Source organism: Scyliorhinus canicula, chromosome 10, assembly GCF_902713615.1.
Source record: "Scyliorhinus canicula chromosome 10, sScyCan1.1, whole genome shotgun sequence".
Taxonomy (NCBI): domain Eukaryota; kingdom Metazoa; phylum Chordata; class Chondrichthyes; order Carcharhiniformes; family Scyliorhinidae; genus Scyliorhinus; species Scyliorhinus canicula.
The window spans coordinates 101,490,385-101,516,366 of record NC_052155.1 but is presented as its reverse complement, the minus strand read 5'-3'; the positions used below and the strand labels follow the sequence as shown (position 1 = coordinate 101,516,366).

Below are 25,982 nucleotides of genomic sequence, written 5' to 3'. Positions count from 1 at the left end.
GATTTTCCGCCAAATCGCCTTTCCCGATTTTCCGCCCAATCGCCTTTCCCAATTTCAGCTTTGGTCTACGGAGAATCCCGCCCCAATGTTTGAATAGTGGCCCTCTTGTATTAGGTAATGCATTTCCCACCTATATGCTGGTTAGGATTGGACTTTATGGTTAACCTCAGGTCTCCAAATCAGATCTAAGAAGTCTGCAAAGTGAATTGATTTCGGACTACAGCTGATCATACAGTGCACTAAGGGTAGATTGCCCCAAACTCTACTTTCTATACTATTTTCCTTCCCCCCTATTAGTTGACTACTTACTGGCATGTTGCTTGTTTTACAGGAATAAATATCTTCTGAAAGTATAGCATAGCTTTCCTGTGGGTAGGTTAATATTTTTAATATCATGGCACACCTTTGTACTGTAAAGCATTTTGAGGGATACCTCCTATATTCTCCAACTGCAATGCCCTCACGCAAAAATCTCAACACTATTTGCATGTTAAATACAATATCGGAGCCTGTTTCTCCTTTTCTTAACTTTATTGGTTCCTATTTCTTACCTCTTGTCTTTTTCTTTTACTGGGAGTTTATTTTTTTCACTTCTCCTTGTCTTCTCTTTTTTTATCCAACCTCTCCTGGTCTCCCTCGACTTTCCCGGGCGTTTGCTCCCTTTTTGCGTTTTTGCTTTTTGCGCTGCCTTTGTCTTCAACTCAGTGGTCGGCATCTCCAATTACCAAAGAACTTGGGATCTCTTGGGCATGCACGGTTCGGAATGTTTTGTGTTGGTAATCCAACTGTGCATGTGCTGACCAGGAAAGGGCCACATGCTCTGACCAATGTAAAAAAAATCAGAACTGTGCATGTGTGGCCCATTCCCAGCCGGAGCACGCATGGTATGCCCGAGGTTTATCGGAACTTGGGAGATGCCGGCCACGGAGCTGAAAATGAAGATTAGATTTAGTTTATTTACAGCACACTTTTGGAGCCTTCACAGCACATCAGGGCGCTATGACACACCGGTTGGGAACTTCTGGTTTATATATCTTTTGAAAGTCGGGATAGGAGGGGTTCCCAAGAGTGCTTTAATGTCTACATGGGGTGTCCCATGAAGGAAAGCTTGAAAATGACTGGGGCTGTCTGAAACCTACAAGTACAGGAACGAAGGCTTAACAAAAAGAGAGATTTGGACGAGGTAAAGGAAATAGACAATTACTGCATAGATACTTATTTGCACAATGTTTGGAATGTTATTCTGAGATTAAGTTAACATATTTATGTTTAATTTTATTCCCCTTCAAAATATAAAGTTTTTTTTTCCCTTGTAAAGGAGTACCCAATTATTTTTATCATTTTTTTCCCAATTAAGGGGCAATTTAGCGTGGCTAATCCACCTAACCTTCACATCTTTGGATTGTGGGGGCGAAACCCATGCAGACACGGGGAGAATGTGCAAACTCCACACGGGTAGTGACCCAGGGCCGGGATTCGAACTCGGGTCCTCAGTGCCGCAGGCAGCAATACTAACCACCGTGCCACGTGCCGCCCCAAAATTAAAGATGTATTTTTTATTCTACGAACGACAGTAACCGCAAAGACAAAAAAAAACCTAAAACCTAATTATAATCTGTAAACTGGGAAATTCAGTACAAAAAAAGTTACTAGTGAAATATGCGTGTCACATTTTATGATAAACATATTCTGTTCTTTGATTAGATCATGTAAATATCCATATTGTTACACTTACTGGTACATAACTAGGCATATCCACAGTATAAGCTGGATGAATTTTCAGCCAATCCACCAAATCTTTATTTTTGGGGGCTTCTTCTCCCACCAGTCTGGTCCCATCTTCTAAATTAATAACAGGGATGTGTGCCTCAGGGTCCAACTGACCAGGGGATGGAATGCTTCTAGGTTGTGATGCCGACTGTGTGCTCTCCTCAAAAGCTTTGGTCACTTCTGCATCATCCTGCAATTCAAAATGCACCATTACTAATTTTGCAAACAGTTAATTGCACACACCACCGTGGGGCTTTATATATGAAACCCCAGGCAGACATTTAAGCAAACAAAATATTTTCATTCTTCTGTTTCCATGTACAAATTTGTGATAAATGTAATAAATCGTTATATATTATAGTTTGTTGCAGTAATGTTATTAAAAACCCTGGGTTCAAAAATAAACAGGCAGCATGTCTGCTAAAGCTGCGATTAAGGAGTCGTAATGATGAGATAATCATTGATTTGAATCAGTTACTGGCTTAGAGAGGTGGCTAATGGAATACTGTTAAGGAGGTTCCCTGCGGTGTAGATAATTTAGGAGGGATTCTGTTTAGTCCTAGCTAAGTAGGTCATGGAACATCTTAGTGGGAGGAGACTGAAGAATGCCTTATGCTTGGGATACAAATGATTTTAATTGAGAGGTGCCAGGTATGTCTGTAGTTTTGCAGTCTGCTAAAGGTTTTAAGTTGAACAGCAGTTTGCCAGAGGATTGGCGTCTGATCAGAACTCCATTACTGCTTGATAACTTTTAGCTTGTTCCTGAAAGGGTCTCTCCCAAATGTCTTCACGGAGAACCAACCCAGATTGTTAACTTTAGAAGAGGCATTTGAATTCTATTGGTTTGCTTTGTTGGAATATAGCGGCAGGTGTAGAGAGCGAGTTAAAGTTTTTCCCCTTTTATTTAAGAACTGTTTTAACTGTTAATTGTAAAGCTATTTATTTGTTGTTAATATGGCTAATTCTGTATTTAAATTAAGTTTGCTTTATCATAAAAATACCTATTATCACTCATGGTTGAGTTGCCTTCCCTCATAATTGTTGGGATGCTCGCACAGCCCTAATAAATCTTTTTCAGGGTGTAAGTCAAATGTATTGTTTGTTTATTACTTCTGCATTGTATGTGCCAGTGATCTTAATCCACTCTGCAGCACTTGGGACTTGACTTTATTCTAGATAAAACTTCAATTATTCTATCAGAATCTTGAATGTTTCTCAGTACAAAAGCGATTTCTAGTTTCATTTCATCCATTCTATGAATTCATAATGGTCAACATAGAGATGGCAGACCAGTTGAACAAATACTTTGGATCTGTCTTTACTAAGGAGGACACAAATAACCTTCCGGAAATACTAGGTGTCAGAGTCTAGCATGAAGGAGGAACTGAAAGAAATCCTTATTCGTCAGGAAATTGTATTGGGGAAATTGAGGATTAAAACCCAATAAGTCTCCAGAGTATTTAAGCAAGTATCCCTAGAAATAGTGGAAGCATTGGTGATCATTTTCCAGCATTCTATAGACTCTGGAGGACTTCCAATGGATTCAAGGGTAGCTAATGTAACCCCACTTTTTAAAAAAGGAAGGAGAATTATAGATCGGTTAGCCTAACATCAGTGGTGGGGAAAATGCTCGAGTCAATTATTAAGGATGAAATAACATTTGGCTGCTGGATTCAGACAGAGGAGTCTTGCCCTGTCTGTCTATCCTCATTTTAAAAGCAGTTTCCAGACTGCTTGATAACTTGAAAATAAATAATAGCTTTCTGGAAGGAACTCAAACCTGCTGTTATGGAAAAAAACCAAGAACATCTATACAAGGTCTAGAGTGCGGTGCACTGGGCCACACGTTTGAAAAGGGGGTACTGGTTTACGGGATCTTGTTATTAAATTGGAACAGCTGAAGGGGCAAATTGATTAAGGATGATGCATAGATTACTGTAGCTGTGTGGGGTATTTATGTTTGTAGTTGTTAAAAATGCTTACTGTGTGTGCTTATACAAATGTTAACTGAGTTCGGACAATAAAGCTTGTTTTTTGATTAAAAGTGAATAACACCTGAAAGACAGGCCGTTGTGCTCATAGTAACCAAAATCTACAAACAGTTTTAGGTCAGGTGAACTCCATGATATACTTTGGAGTTTTCTAAACCCTGGCCCATAACAAATTGGGGGCTCGTGGGATAAAAGTCTGTCTTTCATGATTAGGTTGGCTTAGTGAACTTAAAGACAATGAGGGGTAAGCATATTTATGTTTGCTTTTCAGATGGTGGGTGGTGCATTCCAGTTTAAGTAGGGAGTGTGTTGTGGACAATGGCTCTTTCAGAGGCTTAGAAGGTTATGGGGGTGGAGAAGGTCACACACACTACCATACAAACAAGTGACTAAAAAAAGGCTTTTAGATTTGGCAAAAACATTGTTAACATTGCCTGACAAAATGCAAAAATAAGAGGTAATTGCGGCGGTAGCTGAGCATTTAAAATTGCCTGAGACAAAGTCAGAATCATTGGAAATGGCAAGAATTCAATTACGGATCAAGCAGCTTGTACATGAAGAATTAAAGCAGCTTGAATACAAAGAAAGAGAAAAACAAAGACTACCCCACGCAGAATAAAGGGAAAGAGAAAGGGAGGTACAGATTGGGGAAAAAGAAAAAGAGAGAGACTGAACTTCAGAAAATGGCCATAAAATGTAACAGTCATTTAAAATTGGCAGATGTAAAGAGAAACATACAGTTTGAGAATAGTGATGGCGATAGTGAGAAAGAACGTCATAGTTGAAGGCTTGGTGGGGATCTATTTAAATATATCCAAGCATTGCCGAGGTTTGTTGAGAAGAATGTAGAAACTTTTTTCATTTAATTTGAGAAAGTGGCTAAACAAATGAAATGGCCACAGGGTATTACTGATTCAAACCAGGTTGGTAGGTAGAGCTAGTGATGTGTTTGCATCACTTTCGGAGGAGGTATCTTGGACGCATGAGGAGGTGAAAAAATCCATCTTGGGTGCATATGAACTAGTGCCTGAAGCCTACAGTCAAAGGTTTAGAAATTTAAGGAAAGAACCTGGTCAAACCTACATGGAGTTTGAAAGGATCAAACAGAGTAATTTTGATAGGTGGATAAGGGATTTGAAAATAGAGCAACCGTATGAAGATCTTGGAGAAATTATAATTTTGGAGGAGTTTAAGAATTCAATTCCTAATGCAGTGAGAACTCATGTGGAAGAACAAAGGGTTAAAACTGCGAGATTAGCAGCAGAAATGGCAGATGATTATGAATGAGTTCATAAATCAAAGTTTGGTTTCCAACATCAGTTTCAGCCTGTGAGGGATAGAAATTGGGGAAAAGAGAAATACTCAAGTGGTAAAAATAAAGATGATCTGATGGTAGATAATAAGCAGTGTACCTCAGATTAAAAAATAAATCCAGCAGGGTGGAAGAGAAATGAAAAGTTTCAGATGTTTTTACTATAATAAACTAGGCCATGTAAAGTCACAGTGTTGGGAGATAAAGAAAAGGCTGATGTGGTAAAACAGGTTAAGACAGTGGGGTTTGTTAGTGGTAAAGAAAAGCCCAATTGAAGCGAAGGACGTCCAAAAGATTGTAAAGCCTGATCGAGAGGTGATAGATAAGGCGGTGCCAGATCTCTTTAAAGAATTTACCGTATATACTCGTGTATCCTGCGATCTCGCGTATCATGCGACCCCTAAATTTTCATCCCCAAAACATGATTTTATCATATATCTTATGTATCATGCGAGTCACTTTTTTGAGATACCAGATGACACTAGGCTAGGCTTTCCGCCGTAAACAACCGAATGAGAAACAGCTGTTTTGCTGTTTCTAATCACGATAATAAACAGTTACCTAACACGTAACAAGTACCGTAACACATAACAACGATCGAATGCGCAAATCGCGGGTTGAAATGTCATTGGCCGCAGTTAGAAGATAAAGTATCAAAGTGGGTGTCTGAAAATCGAGAAAATGGTTATATTATAACACGATCTAAAATAAGACTTTATGCTTTACGAGAAGCAAGAAAAATGGGCATTCGTGTGTTTACTGCAAGTCCCGGATGGTGTACGCGGTTCATGAAAAGACATGACTTTGTGTTAAGAAGAAAAACAAAAATTGCACAGAAACTCCCAAAAGAATTGGAAGAAAAAGTGACTGGTTTTCAAACATTTGTAATCAAACATCGCAAAGCTAACAGCTATAAGTTATCGTGCATTGGAAACATGGATGAGACACCCGTGAATTTTGATATGCCATCAAACTCAACCGTTAATAAAGTCGGCGAGAAAAGTATTTTTATCAAAACTACAGGGCATGAAAAGACACATTTTACGGTTGTACTAACATGTATGGCAGATGGGACGAAACTTCCTCCAATGGTTATCTTTAAACGGAAATTAATGCCCAAACTAAAACTTCCAAATGGTATCATTGTCCATGTCCATGAAAAAGGATGGATGAACGATAATGGCTGCAAGATTTGACTGAAGAGAGTTTGGGAATCAAGAGCAGGTGGTTTACGACGCCAAAAAAGTTTACTTGTGTGGGATATGTTTAGGTCACATCGAGTGGATTCTGTTGTGAAAGCTGTTCGCGAATCGAACACCGATATAGCAATCGTTCCAGCTGGCTTGACTAGCGTCGTTCAGCCACTTGACGTATCCATTAATAAGCCATTTAAAGACAATATAAGAAAGAAATGGAATGACAGGATGATGGAAGGCGAGAAATCATTTACGAAGGGAGGGACTATGAAGGCTCCGGATTTGCCTCTACTGTGTTTGTGGGTAAAAGAAGCATGGGCTGAGATAGATGGAGATTTGATTGTTAAAGCATTTAAAAATGTGGAATAGCAAATGCTTTGGATGGAAGTGAAGATGATGCTTTATTCGAAGATGCAGGAGAAGAGGATTAAAATATTGAAGACCTGGAAGATGATCAGTATGACGACTGCCTCGATGAAGAAGAATTCAAAGCTTTATTTGATGATGACACTGATAACAATGAAAGCGAATTTGAAGGATTTTAGTTTACCTGTAATAATTTGTTTTAATAGTGTTTTTATTTTATTAAATGTTAATTAACCTACATATGTATTCCTGTTTTATATTTCATTATGTCCAAAAATAAATATAATAGTTTCATTAACTACTGGGTACTATTTGACTTACCGTAAATGGATACGGTCTGCTTAACAGCCTAATCTTGGCCAGCACTTCACACCCGCAAATTTTGTATCTCGCGTATCATGCGACCCCCCCAAATTTAGGTTACAATTCAGGTTTTCAAAAGTCGCATGATACGCGAGTATATACGGCACTTGAGTGCGTAAAGTTTACTCACGGTATCAGGAGGAGCAGGTAAAGAAGTCACAATTTTAAGAGATACGGGAGCTAGGCAATCTTTGAAGATGAGGAGTTATGTAGATTGGGTGGAATATTGCCAGAAAAGGTGGGAATATGTGGAATTCAGGGTGAGAGGAGTAGTGTTCCATTATATAAGATAATGTTGGAAAGTTCAGTGAAGAGTGATGTGGTAGTAGGAGTAATAGAGAAACTATCTTGTTCAGGAATAGAGTTTATTTTGGGTAATGACATAGCTGGATCTCAGGTGGGAGTGATGCCTACTGTGCTTGATAAGCCAGTGGAAAATCAAACAACTGAATTGTTGAAGGACGAGTATCCTGGGATTTGTCCGGATTATGTAGTAACAAGGTCGCAAAGTCACAGTTTAAGACAAGAGGAGTGAAGATAAAGTTGAAGTTCAATTATCAGAAAGGATTTTTGACCAGATGGTTGGAAAAGAACAACAGGTGGAGGACGAGGCAGATAATCTTAGTTCATACAAATTGGCGTAGTTACAACAGAAAGATATAGAAATAAAACAGATGTATCAGAAAGCATATACGGAAAAGGAATCCGAGTGTATACCACAATGTTATTACCTTAAAAATGATGACTTAATGAGAAAATGGAGACCTTTACATATGCAGGCAGATGAAAAGTGGGCAGAAGTTCATCAAGTGGTATTGCCGGTAGGGTATAGAAAGGAGGTTTGCGAGTAGCACATAGGTACCAGGAGGAGGTCATTTGGGAGTAAGGAAAATTCAAGCTAAAATAAAAAATATTTTTATTAGCATGGACTACATAAAGGTGTAGTTAAATTTGTCGATCATGTCACACATGTCAAATGATAGGGAATCCTCAAGCGGTGATAAAACCAGCGCCCTTGGGACTTCCGGTGATGGCGGGCGGGAGGCAGCCGCGCAATGGAGGGCTCCCGCTTGGGAACGGCATTTTCGGGGCTTTAAGCCCGGTCCCAGGGTCCACGGAGGCGGCAAAAGCAGGGAGAATGCACAGTGAAGGCACAGTAAAGGAAAATGTCGAGGGTGAGCAAAAAAAGGCCTAAAAAAAAACAGCTGAAGGTCTGTCGGGGAGTGGAAAGGTCACCGCGGGGTCACCAAGGAAAATGGAGGCGGGAGCACCAGGGAGGCCGCATTGCTTACGGCTGAAGAAATAACTAAGGTGATGGCTGCGGAATTCGAAAGGAAGTTTACAAAATATATGGAGACAATGAGGAAGGAGATGAGGGAGGTTTTGAGTGTGCTGGTGGAGGTGATTTCTCCGGTGACGACGGCGGTGGCGAGCGCAGTGGCGGAAGTGCAGGAGCAAGGGGAGGCGCTGAAGTAAGTGGAGGAGACACAATTGCAGCACGGTGATCAACTTACCTCGATGGGGAAGGAGATGCGGAAGGTGATGGAGATTAACAAGGATCTGCAAGGAAAAATGGAAGACCTGGAAAACAGATCCAGGCGACAGAATTTGAGGATTGTGGGGCTGCCCGAAGGAGCTGAAGGGCCGAGGCCGACTGAGTATTTTGCCGCGATGTTGGCGAAACTATTGGGGGAGGGGGACGATCCCTCCTGATATGAACTGGATCAGGCTCATCGGCGAGTGAGCCGCCAAGGGTAGTGACTTTGTGCTTCCTTAGGTAGTGTGAAGGAGAAGGTCCTGTGCTGGGCCAAGCAGAAGCGGATGGTGCAGAGGGCTGGAGCTGGTATACGTGTATCCCAGGACTTTACGGTGGAGCTGGCGAGGAGGCGTGTTGCTTTCAACTGGGTGAAGAGGGCACTGTACATTAGCAAGGTGCAGTGCGGCATTGTATATCCAGCGAAGCGGAGGGTGACTTACAAGCTCATGGACTTTTATTTTGGAATGGCGGAAGCAGCGGAGGAGTTTGCAAAGGCAGAAGGACTGAGGCAGAACTGAGAAATGGCATGTGCCAATGTAACCTAATGACTGTATTTTCTTTTTTTTTTGTCTCACTGCGTGCGGGTGTATGGGCTAAAGGAGCCAATGTTGTATATATTTGGACAAGGGAAGTGATGGGACTTTCACTCGAAGTGAGGGCTCTTTGGGGTGTAGGTGGATATGCGGGGTTTGTGTGCTAAAAGGGGATTCCTGGGCTTTCCTAGGGCCGGGGAAGGGGGAAAGGGACCCGGGCGGGGACCTCCACGCTGGCCGGTTTACGCTGACCAGTGAAGGGGAGTGAGGTGGGGGAGGGGCTGCGGCCATCGGAGCCTTGCAGAACAGGGTCCGAGTGGTCTAGCCGGGGTGGAAAGTTGGGGGGGAAGGAACCGAGTTTGGGGGGGGGGGGGGGGGGAGAGGGCGGGAGTTTTACAAGAGGCAGTGGACAGGAGGAGGAGTTGGAAGGGGGGGGGGTGGTGTTTAAAACTCTTGTGTATCATGTATGGTACTCTTTCAGAGGTTGGATGGCGTTGAGTGTGGGGATGGGGGGAGTGGACTCTATGGTGACCGTGGGTGGTCCCGGACTCCTTTTTCATTTTCTCCTTTGTTTCCACTGTGGGAGGGTTCGTTTCATTGGATGCATATATTGACAGGTGGGCCGTTGTTTGGGGTGGTGGGGGGATGGGATCGTTGCTGTTAAGGGGATTGATTTTATATTTGTTACCGTTTACGGTCTGTGGGTGGGTGTAAATTTTGAAGGAAAATGTGAAAATGGAGAATAAAAACATTTTAAAAAAACCAGCGCCCTTAATACCCATTCCAGCATTTGAGGAACCTGTTACAAGGATCTTAATTGAGTGCGTAGGACCACTTCCTGAAACGAAAAGTGGGAATCTATATCTTTTTTACTATAATGAATGTGTCTGCTAGGTTTCCAGAGGCCATTCCTAAATGGGAAGATGCTTAGGAAATCAGAAGCACAAAGGAACTTGGGAGGCCTTGTTCACGATTCTCTTATGGTTCAGTCGGCAGTTAGGAAGGCAAATGCAACGTTCGTATTCATGTCGAGATGGCTGGAATACAAGGCTGGGATGTACGTCTGAGGCTCTCTAGGGCTCTGGCCAGATCACATTTGGAGTATTGTGAGCAGTTTTGGCCCCCGTATCTAAGGAAGGATGTGCTGGCTTTGGGAAGGGTCCAGGGGAGGTTCACAAAATGATCCCTGGAATGAAGAGCTTGTCATATGAGGAACGTTTGAGGACTCTGGGTCTGTACCCATTGGGAGTTTAGAAGGATGAGGGGGGGATCTTATTGAAACTTACAGGATACTCCGTGGCCTGGACAGAGTGGACGTGGAGAGAATGTTTCCACTTGTAGGAAAAACTAGAAGCAGAGGACACAATCTTAGACTAAAGGTATGATCCTTTCAAACAGAGATGAGCAGGAATTTCTTCAGCCAGAGGGTGGTGACTCTGTGGAACTCTTTGCCGCAGAAGACTGTGGAGGCCAAATCACTGAGTGTCTTTAAAACAGAGATAGATAGGTTTTTGATCAATAAGGAGATCAGGGGTTATGGGGAGAAAGCAGGAGAATGGGGATGAAAAAAGTATCAGCCATGACTGAATGGCGGAGCAGACTCAATGGGACGAGTGTCCTAATTCTGCTCCTGTGTCTTATGGTCTTATTCCAGTCTGCAATATTACAGCTAAAAGGATTGTGGAGGAGTTACTTAAATTCGTTACTGGATATGGACTACCCACAGAAATACAATTGGATCAAGGATTAAATTTTACCTCAAGGTTACTCAAGGAAGTTATGGATAGTTTAGGAATAAAACAATTTAAATCAACTGCATACCATCCAGAATCGGAGGGAGCGGTAGAATGGTGGCATCGGACGTTAAAGACAATGTTGAGGGCTTGTTGTCAAGATTATCCAGAGGATTGGAATAAAGGAATTCCAGTCGTACTGTTTGCAATTAAGGATGCACCTAATGAGTCAATCAAATTCAGTCCTTTTGAACTGATTTTTGGTCATGAGGTAAGAGGACCACTTAAATTGATTAACGAGAAATTGGTGAGTGAGCAGTTTGAAATTACATTATTGAATTAAGTGTCAAATTTTAGGGAACGGTTAAATAGAGCAGGTGAATTGGCTAAACAACATTTAAAAGTTTCACAGCATGTGATGAAACAGGTAGCAGACAAGAAAGCAAAAGTTTGTAGCTTTGCCAGTGGAAATAAAGTTTTAGTATTATCAGTGGTGGGTGAACCTTTAAAAGCAAGGTTTTGTGGACCGTATCAGATTGAAAGGCAATTAAGTGAGGTGAATGTGGTACGGACACCAGATAGAAGGAAAACTCACCAAGTGTGTCATGTGAATATGCTTAAAAGGTACTTTGAAAGGGAAGGAGTGCAGGAGGAGGTTTTAGTGATTCTAACTCAAAGTGAAGAACCAAATCCAGATGACTCTGAATTTGACATTCCTCAAACTAAATTGGATAACGAGAATGTTACCTTCCAGAGGAAAAACAAACTGACCTGAAAGAATTATTAATATCACATGGGCAACTTTGTGGAAATAAGTTGGGAAGTTTAAAATGGCTAAACATGATGTAGATGTGCGAAATGATGTCCCAATTCAACAACACCATATAGACTTAACCCGTTAAAATTGGCACAGGTTAAAAAATAAATTGAAAGTATGCCTAAAAATGGCATAATTGAAGTGGGTTGCAGCCAATGGAGCTCACCCACAGTGATGGTACCGAAACTAAACGGTACCCAATGATTGTGTGTGGACTATAGAAAGGTTAATGCAGTTACAAGAAGACTCTTATCCTATCCCACACTTGGAGGTCTGCATTGAGAAGGTGGGACAATCAGCTTTCACCTCCAAACTGATTTACTCAAAGGTTACTGGCAGGTACCTTTATCTGAAAGGGCAAAGGAGATTTCAGCTTTTGTGACTCCAGATGTTATATACCGATTCAAAGTTATGTAATTTCGCTTGAAAAACGTCCCAGCCACATTTCAACGGTTAACTAACAAAGACATTTCAGGATTACCCAATTGTGTGGTATACGTAGGCGATCTGGTGATTTTTAGTCAGACATTGAAAGAACATTTGAAGCATCTGATGGAGTTATTCGATTGACTTCAGGAGGTGGGTTTGGTGGTAAACCTAGTCAAAAGTGAATCTGGAAAAGCCCAAGTCGGGTTCCTGGGCCATACAATTGGACATGGACAAATGGTCCCACGGGATGTGAAAGAAGATATTGGGGAGTTTCAATACCCTCGACACAAAGGGAAATAATGTGATCTCTAGGCATGAATGGATTTTACCGAAGATTTGTGCCATATTTTAGCAGAGTGGTTGCTTCACTGACAGACTTGCTGAAGAAGCGTAGCAAATTTCAGTGGACGGCGGAGTGTCAACAGGCATTTTACGGCCTGAAGGCTGCGTTGACCACTGCTCCTGTGTTGGCCACCCCAAATTACACAAAGCCATTCAAAGTGGCTGTTGCGAGTGATGTGGGCGTAGGTGTTGTGCTCTTGCAAGAAGACAACGAAGAAATAGAGTGGCTTATGGGATATTTTTCCAAGAAATTAAATGATCACCAGGGGAAGTATTCAATGATGGAGGAGGAGATTTTGAGCTTGGTGCTGGCTTTGCAACATTTTCAGATTTATGTTACCAGCAATTCATCTGAAACAATTATATATACTGATCTTAATCCATTGATGTTTTTGGAGCCATTGAGGAATATAAATGCCAGACTGTTTTAATGGAGTTTATTGTTACAGCCATTTCATTTAAGAATTATACATGTGGCAGGACGAGAAAACGTGACAGCCGATGCTTTGTCACCATAAGACATAGCAGTAGAATTAGGCCACTTGGCGCATCGCGTTTGCTCTGCCATTCAATCATAGCTGACATTTTCTCATCCCAATTCTCCAGCCTTCTCCCCATAATCCCGGATCCCCTTATTAATCAAGAACATCTATTCCTCCTCATCTCTGTTTTAAAGGATCGTCCCGTTAATCTGAAATGGTGTCCTCTGGTTCTAGCTTTTCCTACAAGTGGAAACATCATCTCCACGTCCACTCTATCCAGGCCTCGCAGTATCTTGTACATTTCAATAAGATCCCCCCTCATCTTTCTAAACTCCAAGGAGTACAGATCCAGATTCCTCAAACATTCCTCATACGACAAGTTCTTCATTCCAGGGATCATTCTTGTGAACCTCCTCTGGACCCTTTCCAAGGCCAGCACATCCTTCCTTAGATATGGGGCCCAAAACTGCTCACAATACTCCAAATGGGGTCTGACCAGAGCCTCATACAGCCTCAGAAGTACATCCCCTGATCATGTATTCTAGCCCTCTTGACATGAATACAACAATGAATGCTTAACACGAACGTGATGAAGAGAAGCAGGTTCGATGGTGGAAGTATTAGTAAAATGGACTGTATTATTATCAATGTTTGCCTCTTTTGTTTTTGTTAAAAATAACGCACATTTATTGTCAATTGTTCTTATTAGAAAAGTGAAAAGGTGAAAGATGAAACAATCTTTGAAGTTGATGGGGGCGGGGGTGTCATGGGAGTGTCCCTTTAAGAAATGTTCTGTCTTATCACATGGCTTCAGTGATGTCACTCTGTGGGTGGCACTGGGCTGTGGCTCTGAGTTTTACTTTCGCTTTGATTTGGGGCTTGTTTGTGCCTCTGAGTTTTTGCTTACGTTTTCACATTTGGCTGCTGGATTCAGACAAAGAAGTCTTGCCCTGTCTGTTTATCCTCATTTTAAAAGCTGTTTCCAGACTGCTTGATAACTTGAAAAGAAATAATAGCTTTCTGGAACAAACTCAAACCTGCTGTTTTGGGGAAAAAAAGAGCACCTATACAAGGTCTAGAGTGCTGTGTGCTGGGCCATACCTTTGAAAAGGGGGTACTGGTTTATGGGAACTTGTTATTAAATTGGAACAGCTGAAGGGGCAAATTGATTAAGGGTGATGCATAGATTACTGTAGCTGTGTAGGGTATTTATGTTTGTAGTTGATAAAAAGCTTTTTTTTTTAAATTAAAAGTGCTTGAGGCCTCTGTTGAATAACACCTGAAAGACAGGCCCTTGTGTTCATCATAACCAAAATCTATAAACAGTTATAGGTCAGGTGAACTCCATGATATACTTTGGAGTTTTCTGAACCCTGGCCCACAACAATGCAAACTCCAGTTCATCTTCATTGTCTAAGACTCATGTATACAGTTCTAAAGAGATTTGATGCCAATCCTCAGCTTAGAGCTAAACAGTCTAAATTTTTAATACTGTAACATTGTTTAACTTCGGTCAAAGCACTTCTGAATCAATTCTGACCATAGAATTTACAGTAAGCAGTCTTAGAACACCAGTCCAATGCCGGCATCTCCAGATCATAGAATCTACAGTGCAGAAGGAGGCCATTCAGCCCATTGAGTCTGCACCGGCCCTTGGAAAGAGCTCCCTACTTAAGCCCACACCTCCACCCTATCCCCATAATCCAGTAACCCCACCTAACCTTTTTTTTGGCACCGAGGACAATTTAGCAGTCAACCCACCTAACCTGCACATCTTTGGACTGTGGGAGGAAACTGGAGCATCCGGAGGTAACCCTTACACACAGGGAGAAAGTGCAAACTGCACACAGACACAGGAATTGTACCTGGATCCCTGGAGCTGTGAGACAGCAGTGTTAACCACTGTGCCACCCAATGATACCATGATGATGCCACAATGAGACCATGATACCAATCCTGACAGCCAAATGATTACACTATAGCTTCAAACAATTATAAAAGTAGACCCCTGCTTAGAATAGTTATTATTTCCATCTCCAAGAAAACAGCAGACTTTGATCCAATAGCCATCATAATGCTTACATTACCAAGCCCATGTTTTATTAAAGATGCAGTCCAATTTTACTGAACATGAGCGCTTTGGGATGGCAGATATTCATGCTGAAGTCCTGATTTATACAATTTATCATTGATATCAAGTGACATTATGTAATTGGTATGAAGTGAGAAAAATAAATAAATGACAAAGGAAAATGGTACAGTATGAAAGTAAATATTTAGCCTGTCACTTCCCTTTCAGCTGCAAGACTTAGGAGACTGACATGAACATCACAACCACTGATGATGCCACTCTGAACTGCCAACAGGAACGACATTGGTGCAGTGGGATTGATAATGCCAGTTAACTTTCTTCTCCTAAACTGCTAACTAAACAAGTGCTGAACATTCCAAAGGCATTTTTGAGTACACTCATTTCGCCTCCAAGGCACACACCGGCCTGACTTCCAAACTTTACCACTACAAAACCTATAATAGTAAAAATTCTGTTGAGTCCTATCAACATATTAAAGCAAATAAAAAGAAATCATATTTCACTGCTGAAAAGCAATTTCACACAAGTTGGTGAGGGACAGAGGAATTGTAAAAAAATTAAAAAGCAAATTAAGAACCTTTTAAAATGTTACTTACCGCACTTAATGAAGTCCGTTTGTTATTCATAAATAGGAGATCAAGACCCTCGACATTTTTCCTTCTGCCTCTTCTCCTTTTTATTGGCATTTCTCCATCAACTAATGAACCATTTATCATAAGTCCAGTTGGTGTTCGTGAAAGGCCTGCTTGCAGCATTTCTATGTGGGCTTTATAGGCATCAGATACTGGCACAGAGGCATTCGGCAAAACATACTTGGAATTAATAGAAAGGTTACTGACTGAGGTAGAACTTTTTGCCTCTCTGGAGGCTTTTGATAAGTCCACAGCTCTCTCCTGACCACTGTCTGAGGCTGCTTGGGACTCACGAAGCTGAGCTACCATTTCCATCAGGTTTCTTCTCCTTGCAGCTCGCTCGGCTTCTATTTCAATCTTCTTTCGTCGTCTCCTGCGTTGCCTTGGAACTGACAGGTTCAATGCATCATCCTGCAGTGAAAGAAAAAGATTTTGCATTTAGTATCCAAAACCTATTTCCATTCAGTATAAATTTATGTTTGCTGCTTTGGACTGCAAAGTCCCTCCAATGTTTCATTAAGAAAAATGTAATGATCAGGAAAGAAAATTTGAAACCAACCTTTCTGCACAAAATCTCTTCTTTTCACACACAGAAAAATGAATGTGAGCTAGAGTGCTTGTGGAAGCAAATGAATCAAATATTCTAAATGGAGAACAATGAAATCTTTCTAAAAGGTACAACAGAGTCATTAAGTTGGGATGCTCAGAATGCAACGGTCTTGGTCCTCCATTATTTAAATATAGGAGTCCAAATGAAGCCATTCTCACACAAACAGCCACCATTTATAGTTTAGTAATAATCTTTATTTTTTGCACTGCTTCTTGCTTTTGTTATCGGTGTCAAAAGCTTCCCATTTATAATGGCAACTGCCCACATAAACTGCCATGGTTAATGGACCCACCCACCACGTGTAGTACTGTAACATCTGAGTTTGCTCTCCGACAGCTTCTCAGACTTTCATGCAGAGAGAATCCAATATTTCCAACCAACTTCAATTTTTGGTTTCATGATCATCGTAACCATTACTATTAATGAATAAGATAAAATCAAAGCATTATATATAAAAAATAAATTATGTCAAAAAGGGAACTGAATTACATTGACAAGTTCTGGTCCAGTTATTCCTGCCCTCTAACCTCTCAGCTTGAAAATGACACTTGGGTTTTGTGCACGTGTGGGAGATTGTCCGGTATTATTAAAATCTTGGACATGTAAACATACAAAAAAAATGCTGTAATAAAGTTTTTAGCATAAAATTTTAGGATTTCCTGAAAATTAAATATACAACTTTAAGAAACTACTGAAAATGTTAAAACTTGAGAATATTAAAGTGCATTGAATTTTGTAGTTTATACACCAAGAATGAAACACAATGATCTGAATTGTTTCAAAGCAACACAATGAAAGATTTCTTTAGTTTAGAGTTCCCATTAACATGAAGGATTTTTTTCACTTTTGAACATTGTGGCCAGAAGGATGATGGCACGGGAGAAGACATCCGTGTCTGACTTCTGGCATCAACCTTCTAGGTCATGAATTAGATAGAGTTTATACCAACAATGTTAAGAACATCAAGAAACAACAATTATCTACCTGCTTAAGCGACTGAACACTCTCAATTTTTAGTTCAGGCTCTAGGATTCAACATTCAATTTTGACATTCTCCCAGTCCACCAATCAAGAAACCACTCTCTTGTATAAATTGGAACAGAGTGGGAAGTGGTAAAAGGAAATTACTGAAGTGTAGTTTACCACTGAGAAAATAAAATGCAACTTCATTTCTCTGCTCTACATCACCTCAGGTTTGCTCTTCAGTTTTTTAAACATATTCAACATTGTGAAGCAGTAATATTAAAACACCTACCCTTGATACCTGAGGAGAACCAGCTATATCTTCACAGGCACTGAAGCTCCCTTGACCTACCATGGAGAGTTCAGTGAAACTCCTCCTTGGTAAAGGGCTTTCCACTGATGTGGGTGTATAGTTGATCATACCATGAAAATCAAATGGCTGACGCCTATTTATAGGCCATTTTCCCTTGACTACTGTTTCGCATATGTTGTCCAAGCGATTAATCATTACACGATCCTGCAATGCAAAATACAAAAACTTTTGTATAGATGCACTAAAATCAGGGTGTTGCATACTAATATGTGAAAAGGTAAATGTTGCCACAGTCCCAGAGGACCATAGGTTGCCCTCCCTTGATGAGCTGACTGGTGGTTATTTAATCTGAAGGTCATCAACCTCAGGCGAGGGACAAGGTTGAGAAGGTCATGAATAACCTCAGCCAGATTTGAACCCAGATTTGGGCGTTGCTCCGCATCATGAACCAGCCATCCAGTCAACTGAGTTACCCAATCTCCCACAGCAAAGTGTAACAAGTACCTCGATTGCAAACAACACCTGACAGAATTATAGATTTTACATTTTAAAACTGTGTGCCTGTGGAGACTATTTTGTACTATATAACCACCAAAATAAGTTTGCCCAAGGCCTCTATAGTAATAATTTAATGGTCCAAGTAGATTAAGAGAATAATCCTGCATGACTAACACATGACTTCTTTGAAGAGGTTATAGATACAGTGAGACTCCCGAGGATTTCATAGAGAAGAAGTTAATAAACTAAAACCTGCATGAAAATTTAAATTGAAACCCATAAGGATCTGGTGATCATTTTGCTGGGAAAAAGCAAAGACTGCTCATTAGAGTACTCACAAGGTGTGGTTGGGCATCGGAGTCAGTTTCTAACAACACTCCCATTGGTAACACATTTGCTGACATTTAAATTGGGAGAGCAATAGAGGTTAGCTTTGCAATTGGGAAGACAAATTAAATTTAAAACCAATAAATGGAAATTATTACAAGCATGTTAGAAAATATATTAAGCATTTGATGCTTGGAACTGAATGAGTATACGGAGACTCCAAGTAACCAGGGTTACTGACATCTAAATGTTGTAACAAAACACTTAAAATAGCCAATAGAATACATAGATATATGGAGTAGTAGAATATATTTCTATAAATGCTATGCTAGGCACTTACAATACAGTGCTCAGGCAACAGAGCATTCAGCACAAGATAGATACATTAGAAAGAATGAGACTTGATAAACCATACAGAAGCTCAAACTTTGCATCAGTTAAGGAAACGCTGATGGGGAACATTATCTATACAAAATATTAAATCTTGCTGATATATAAAATAATATTCTTACTACAAAGTTAACAAGTGTATAAATTGAAGTTAGTGAAAAGTTTAACATATCAAATCTTGAAAGAGTGCTATGTGTTTGGAATAATTTGCTAAGCAGTGTAGGCAAAACCATGGGGATGTTGGAAACACAGATGGATGATAAGTTACTGTATTAGTGATAGGCTTTGATGGGCAAAATTATGTTTTATGAGGAATAATTTAATTATCACATCAAGAGTTGCTACGCAAGAACACGAGAAAGCCTTGTGGAACAACTTAAAATATTACATTTGAATAGTTAATACAACATAGAAAATGAATAAGAAAAGCAAAATACTGCAGATGCTGGAATCTGAAACACACTGGAAATGTTGGAAAAACTCAACAGGTGCAGTATCTGTGGAGAGACAAAATAGAGATAACATTTTGAGTTTGTATGGCTCGTTCTTTGGAGTTAAAGAGGTAGAAATGTGATGATTATATACTGTGTATAAGAGGGGTGTGTAGCAGATGAGCAGATGGAGCAGAGTAGAAGGTCAGTGATTGGTGGGAGCTAGGAGAGATTGCAACAAAGTTGTGTAGGTCACAAAACATATGAAGCGTTAATGGCAGAAGGTGCTAATTGTTACATAAAAGATATCAGAATGCGTTAATGAGAGAATAAAGAAAGGTCAGTGATCAGTGAAAGCAAAAATAAAGACCAATGACATATTGGCCTTGAGTGGATTGGGTGATTTTGCATCAAAACAAAAAAATGTTAGGGCAGCACGGTGGCCTAGTGGTTAGCACAACCGCCTCACGGCGCTGAGGTCCCAGGTTCGATCCCGGCTCTGGGTCACTGTCTGTGTGGAGTTTGCACATTCTCCCCGTGTCTGCGTGGGTTTCGCCCCCACAACCCAAAAATGTGCAGAGTAGGTGGATTGGCCACGCTAAATTGCCCCTTAATTGGAAAAAACAAATTGGGTACTCTAAATTAAAAAAAAAAACAAAAAAAAAAAAACAAAAAAATGTTTTGGACATAGAAAATGTTTTTAAAAGGGTCACGGTGGAAGAGAGTGGTCACAGTCTGAAGTTGTTGAACTCAATGTTAAGTCATGAGGACTGTAACGCGCCTAATCAGAAAATGAGGTACTGCTCCTCCAGTTTGCATAGGGCTTCATTGGAGCATTGCAGCAGGCTAAGGACAAAAACGCGAGCAAGATGCGGAGTTGAAATGGCAAGCAACAGGAAGGAATGGATGCAACGTGGATTTCAAACTTTGAGACAAAGATAACCATAATTGCAATATATCTTTTTTTTTTAATAAACAATTTTATTGAGGTAGTTTTTGGCTTTGTAAACAGTTACAGACATCAACAGAAAGAAAGCAAAAAAGGCAAAAATGTGCAAACATCCACGTACTTTCAATACTTCAATCGTAACATACTGCACAAGCCCGCTCCTCTCCCACCGGTACTACCTGCCATTTTATCCCTCCTACTCTACACTACTCCCCACCCCCTGCTGACGCTCATTCTCCCGCAAAGAAGTCAATAAATGGTTGCCACCTCTGGGCGAACCCCTGTACAGATCCCCTCAAGGCGAACTTAATTTTTTCCAAACCCAGGAAAACTCGACATGCCCGCAAGCCACAACTCAGTCTTCGGGGGCTTCGAGTCCCTCCACGCCAATAGTATTCCTCGCCGGGCTATCAGGGAAGCAAAGGCCAAAATATCGGCCTCTTTCTCCCCCTGGACTCCCGGATCTTCTGAAACCCCAAAAATTGCCACCCCTGGACCCATCGCCACCCCTGTTTTTCGCACCCGGGACATGATGCCCGCAAATCCCTCCCAGTACCCCCTAAGCTTAGGGCATGCCCAAAACATGTGAACGTGGTTCGCTGGTCCTCCCGCGCACCTAGCGCATTTGTCCTCTATCCCAAGGAATTTGCTCATCCGAGCCACTGTCATGTGGGCCCGGTGAACGACCTTAAATTGAATCAGCCCCAGCCTGGCACATGTCGCGGTCGAATTTACCCTACTCAGGGCCTCTGCCCACAGCCCGTCCTCCATTTCCCCGCCTAGCTCCTCCTCCCATTTAAGTTTCAGTTCCTCCGTCTGGGACCCTTCCTCCCTCATGAGCACCGTATAAATATCAGAGACTCTACCCGCCCCTTCTTCCCCCCTAGAGACTATTCTGTCTTGGATCCCCATTGGCGGGAGGCGTGGGAAAGATGGGACCTGTCTACGAACAAAGTCCCGCAATTGTAGGTACCTAAAATCATTTCCCCTTACCAGCCCAAATTTCTCCTCCAAGCTCCTCAAACTTGCAAAGCTCCCTTCCAGGAACATATCGCCCACCCTTCCCACCCCCGCCCGACGCCATACTCGAAACCCCCATTCCATACTCCCGGGGGCAAACCGATGGTTGTCGCAGATTGGCGCCCAAACCGACGCCCCCATCTCCCCTACATGCCTCCTCCACTGGCCCCATATCCGCAGGGTCGCCACCACTACCGGGCTGGTGGAGTACCTGGCCGGCAGCAGCAGTAGAGGAGCCGTGACCAGGGCTGCCAAGCTGGAGCCCCGCACAAAGCCGCCTCCACCCGCTCCCAGATAGACCCCGTACCCACCATCCACTTCCTTATCATAGCAATGTTGGCCGCCCAGTAATAATTAATCAGACTCGGCAAAGCCAGCCCTCCCTCGCTGCGTTTCCTCTCCAGCATCGCCTTCTTCACCCGCGGGGATTTCCCCGCCCAGACAAAGCTCATGATCATCTTGTTAACTCTTTTGAAGAAGGACTATGGGACAAAGATCGGGAGGCACTGAAAAACAAACAGAAATCTAGGGAGGATTGTCATCTTTACAGTCTGCACCCTCCCTGCCAGCGACAGCGGGAGTGCATCCCATCTCTGAAACTCTCCCTTCATTTGCTCCACCACCCTGGCCAAATTTAACTTGTACAGCCTGCCCCAGTCTCGTGCCACCTGGATTCCCAAATACCGGAAATTTTCCTCAACCAGCCTAAACGGTAGCCCTCTCAATCTGTTCTCCTGGCCCCTTGCCTGTACCACAAACATTTCACTCTTGGCCGTATTTAATTTGTATCCTGAAAACTGGTCGAACTTCCTCAACATTCCCAGTATACTTCCCATCCCGGCCACTGGGTCCGACACGTACAGGAGCAGGTCGTCTGCGTAAAGAGAGACCCTATGTTCTACCCCGCCCCTCACCACCCCCTTCCATCCCTCTGCGGCTCTCAGCGCAATCGCCAGCGGCTCTATGGCCAGCACAAACAGCAGCGGGGAGAGCGGGCAGCCCTGTCTGGTCCCTCGGTACAGCCTAAAGTACTCCGACACTACTCTGTTAGTCCTGACGCTGGCCCTCGGGGCCTGATATAATAATGTGATCCAATCCACCAGTCCCTCCCCGAACCCAAACCATCCGAGCACCTCCCATAGATAGTCCAACTCCACCCGATCAAAGGCCTTCTCGTCGTCCATCGTCACCACTACCTCCACCTCCCTGCCCGCCGGGGGCATCATTATCACATTAAGTAATCTTCTCAGGTTGGCCGCCAGCTGCCTACCTTTCACGAACCCAGTTTGGTCCTCCCTAATCACCTCCGGTACGCAGTCCTCCATTCTAACCGCCAGTACCTTTGCTAGGAGCTTGGCGTCAACATTAATCAGGGAGATTGGCCTGTAGGACCCGCACGCCTCCGGGTCTTTACCCCGCTTCAATATCAGTGATATAGTGGCTTGCGACATTGTCGGTGGCAGGGTCCCTCTGTCCCTTGCCTCATTGAAAACCCTCTCCAAGACCGGGCCCACCAGCTCAGAAAACTTCCTATAGAACTCTACTGGGTATCCATCCGGCCCCAGGGCTTTCCCCGACTGCATGGCCTTTAGGCCCCCCAATACCTCCTCCACTCTAATCGGGGCCCCAACTCATCCACTCGCCCCCCACCTACTGTTGGGAATGTTAACCCGTCCAGAAACCTTTTCATCTCCTCCGGTTCTTCCGGCGGCTCCGAAGTATACAGTTTGCGATAGAAGTCCCGGAATACCTTATTCAATCCTGCCGGGTCTTCCACTTTGCGCCCCTCCCCATCCATCACTCTACCTATTTTCCTGGCCGCCTCCCTCCTCCTGAGTTGCTGCGCTAACAGTCTGCTAGCCTTTTCCCCATGCTCGTACACCACGCCCCTCGCCTTCCTAAGCTGTTCCACGGCCCTACTCGTGGATAGTGTCCCCAGTTCCGCCTGTAGTCTCTGCCTCTCCCCGAGTAAAACCTCCCCCGGGGACTCTGCGTGTTCTTCATCTATCCGACCCATTTTCCTGACCAATCTATTCATCTCTGCCCTGTCTGCCTTGGCTCTGTGGGCCCCAATTGAAATCAGCTCCCCCCCGCACTACTGCTTTTAGCGCCTCCCACAGGGTCGCCGCTGAGACCTCCCCCGTGTCATTCATCTGCAGGTAATTTTGCATACACCTCCGAAGCCTCTCACAGATCCCCTTCTCCGACAGCAGTCCCACGTCTAGCCTCCATTGCGGGCGTTGGTAGCTCGCCCCCCCCGATCTGCAGGTCTACCCAGTGCGGGGCATGGTCTGAGATAGTAATTGCCGAATATTCCGTGTTCTTTACCTCCCCAATACAATCCCTGCTTAGTACGAAGAAATCTATCCTAGAATATACTTTATGGACGTGCGAGTAAAACGAGTAGCCCCTTCCTGTCGGCTGTCTAGCTCTCCAGGGGTCCACTGCCCCCATTTGCTCCATAAACCCTTTCAGCTCCCTTGCCATTGCTGGGAGTCTACCCGTTCTGGGACACGACCGATCCAAAGCCGGGTCAAGGACCATGTTAAAGTCCCCCCCCATTATTAGCCTGCGAGAGTCCAGGTCCGGGATCTTCCCCAGCACTCTTTTAATGAAGTCCACGTCATCCCAGTTCGGGGCATATATATTCACCAGCACCACTTTTCTCCCCTCCAGTCTGCCCCATACCATCAGGTATTTGCCCCCCCTGTCTGCGGCTATGCCCTCCGCCTCAAATTGCACCCGTGTGTTGATCATGATTGCCACCCCCCTGGACTTCGAGTCCAAGTCCGAGTGGAAGACCTGGCTAATCCAGCCGTTCCTTAGCCTGGTCTGGTCAGACACTTTCAGATGTGCCTCCTGCAACATTACGTCCGCCCTCAGAGCCCGCAAGTGCACGAACACCCGCGCCCTCTTAACCGGCCCATTCAGTCCCCTGACGTTCCAGGTGATCAGCCTGGTTGGGGGGCACAACCCACCCTCCCACCACGCTGGTCAGCCACAGCCTCTCTCGGGCCGGCCCCAGGCCCATGCGTCACGCCATTCCTGGCCCGCCCGTTGGCTGCCTCCACCCTCGACCTCCTTTCCAGTGCCTATTTCAAGTCCCTCCCACGTCAGCAGAACAACCCCCCCCCCCCAACAACATCCCCCGATACCCCCACCCCTGCCATCCACTGGCTGTGATCTCCCCCCCCCCCCCCCCCCCCCCCCCCCCCCCCCCCACCCGGCTCCCTTGACTAGCCAATCTGCTAGCCCGGTGACTCAACACTCCGGTGCCTTCCTGTCTCATTCTCATTGTTTCCCCGTCCTCCTCCCCACTCCCCGGCGCCCCATCCCCCTCTCCAACCCACTGGAGCAAACTCTGGCACAGGAAGGCATGGACATCAACAAAAAAAAAACCAAAAAAAAAACCCCCAACCCACGTCCTTGGCCCCCCTTGCTGACCGGCTCCCCTTCGTTACCGTGCCGGCTCCAGTGTCCTCCGCGAGCTGCACAAAAAGTACAAATCCGCCCAAAAAGGAAAAAACAGAAAAAAGAGGAAAAAACAAAAACATAAGAGAAAAAAGAAACAATAAAAAAAAAACCCCAAACCAATGTCCATGAACAAAGGAAAGAGTCCCAAATGTTCCGCTTGGCATCTTTGACCCAGCAAACCGTTGAACAGCAGTCCAGGCCCATTTGGCGTACCTTCCCACGGTAGTCCTCGGGCCCTAATTCGCGTCCGTGGGGCCTCTTTTCGGGACCAGCCCCTGATCCCTCGCAAAGTCCATCGCTTCTTCAGGCTCGGAGAAGTAGTGGTGTTGACCCTGGTGCGTGACCCATAGACGAGCCGGGAACTGCAGACCAAACTTCACGTGCTTCTTGAACAGCACCGCCTTGACATTCTTAAAGGCTGCTCGCCGCCGAGCCACCTCCTGGCTTAGGTCCTGGTAAATGCGGAGGACACTGTTGGAGGACACTGTTGTTCCACATGCTGCTCCTGGCGCTCTTTGCCCACCGCAGCACCCGCTCCTGGTCCACGAACCTGTGGAACCTAATCACCATCGGGCAGGGGGGGGGGGGGGGGGGGGAGTCCGCCAGGCCGCCCCTGCACTCTGTATGCCCCCCCCCTCCAGCTCCGGTGGTCGCGGAAAGGCTTCGGCCCCCATCAGCTGCATCAATAGGTCTGTTACAAACGCTGCGGCATCAGCTCCCTCAGCCCCCTCCGGGAGGCCGACCATCCTCAGGTTGTTCCTGCGGGCTCTATTCTCCAGCTCCTCCACTCTGTCCAGCAGTCTTCTTTGCCGCTCCTTCTGCCCGTCGACTTCTAGCGCCGCAACCGTCTGCGCATCCGCCTGCTCCTCCACCGCCTCTCCCAGCTCCTTAACTTTAACATCTTGCGCATCCAGCCTCTGGTTCAGCTAATCCACCGCTTTCTGGATTGGGTCCAAGCTGTCCCGCTTCAGCGCTTCAAAACTGGACTTCATTACCTGGAGCATGTTATCCAGCGCCTGCTGGATTGCGGAGTCCGGGGTCCGTGTGTCCGCCATCTTAGGTTCCAGGTAAGTTTCTTCAGGTCCTTGCCTCTGTCCCTTTTTCTCCCTTTTCTTCTGCCTCAAGGACCCCCGCTGTTCCATGTGCCGCAGCCCGCTCCTCAGCACTTTCGCTGCCGCCTTCCTTCAGCTCCGTGGTCCCGCTATCGCGGGGAATCAGCCCCTAAACGCCCGCCGGAGTGAGAGCCCGCCGAATGTGCGGCTCACTCGGACATCGCCGCCACCAGAAGTCCAATTGCAATACATCTTAACCTTCTTTACCAGGATCACAGGCAAGGAATGAATACATTTTTAGGAAGAAATTATAGATGTTCATACATACATATGTTTATATGTCAGGTGAGGAATTTGAGG

At 44.1% G+C, this 25,982-nt stretch overlaps 1 protein-coding gene across 4 annotated transcripts in view; it reads right to left on the bottom strand.

Annotated features, from left to right (window-relative positions):
• The window catches only part of chd7 (chromodomain helicase DNA binding protein 7), a 322,761-nt gene that overhangs the window by 10,625 nt on the left and 286,154 nt on the right, over nt 1-25,982 (bottom strand). For all 4 annotated transcript variants that reach the window (XM_038809440.1, XM_038809439.1, XM_038809438.1 and 1 more), the window contains 3 exons: nt 17,461-17,685; nt 15,560-16,006; nt 1,736-1,960 (listed from right to left, as the gene is read on the bottom strand). In XM_038809440.1, the coding sequence (XP_038665368.1) occupies nt 1,736-1,960; nt 15,560-16,006; nt 17,461-17,685 (897 nt within the window). The remainder of the gene's footprint in view (nt 1-1,735; nt 1,961-15,559; nt 16,007-17,460; nt 17,686-25,982) is intronic.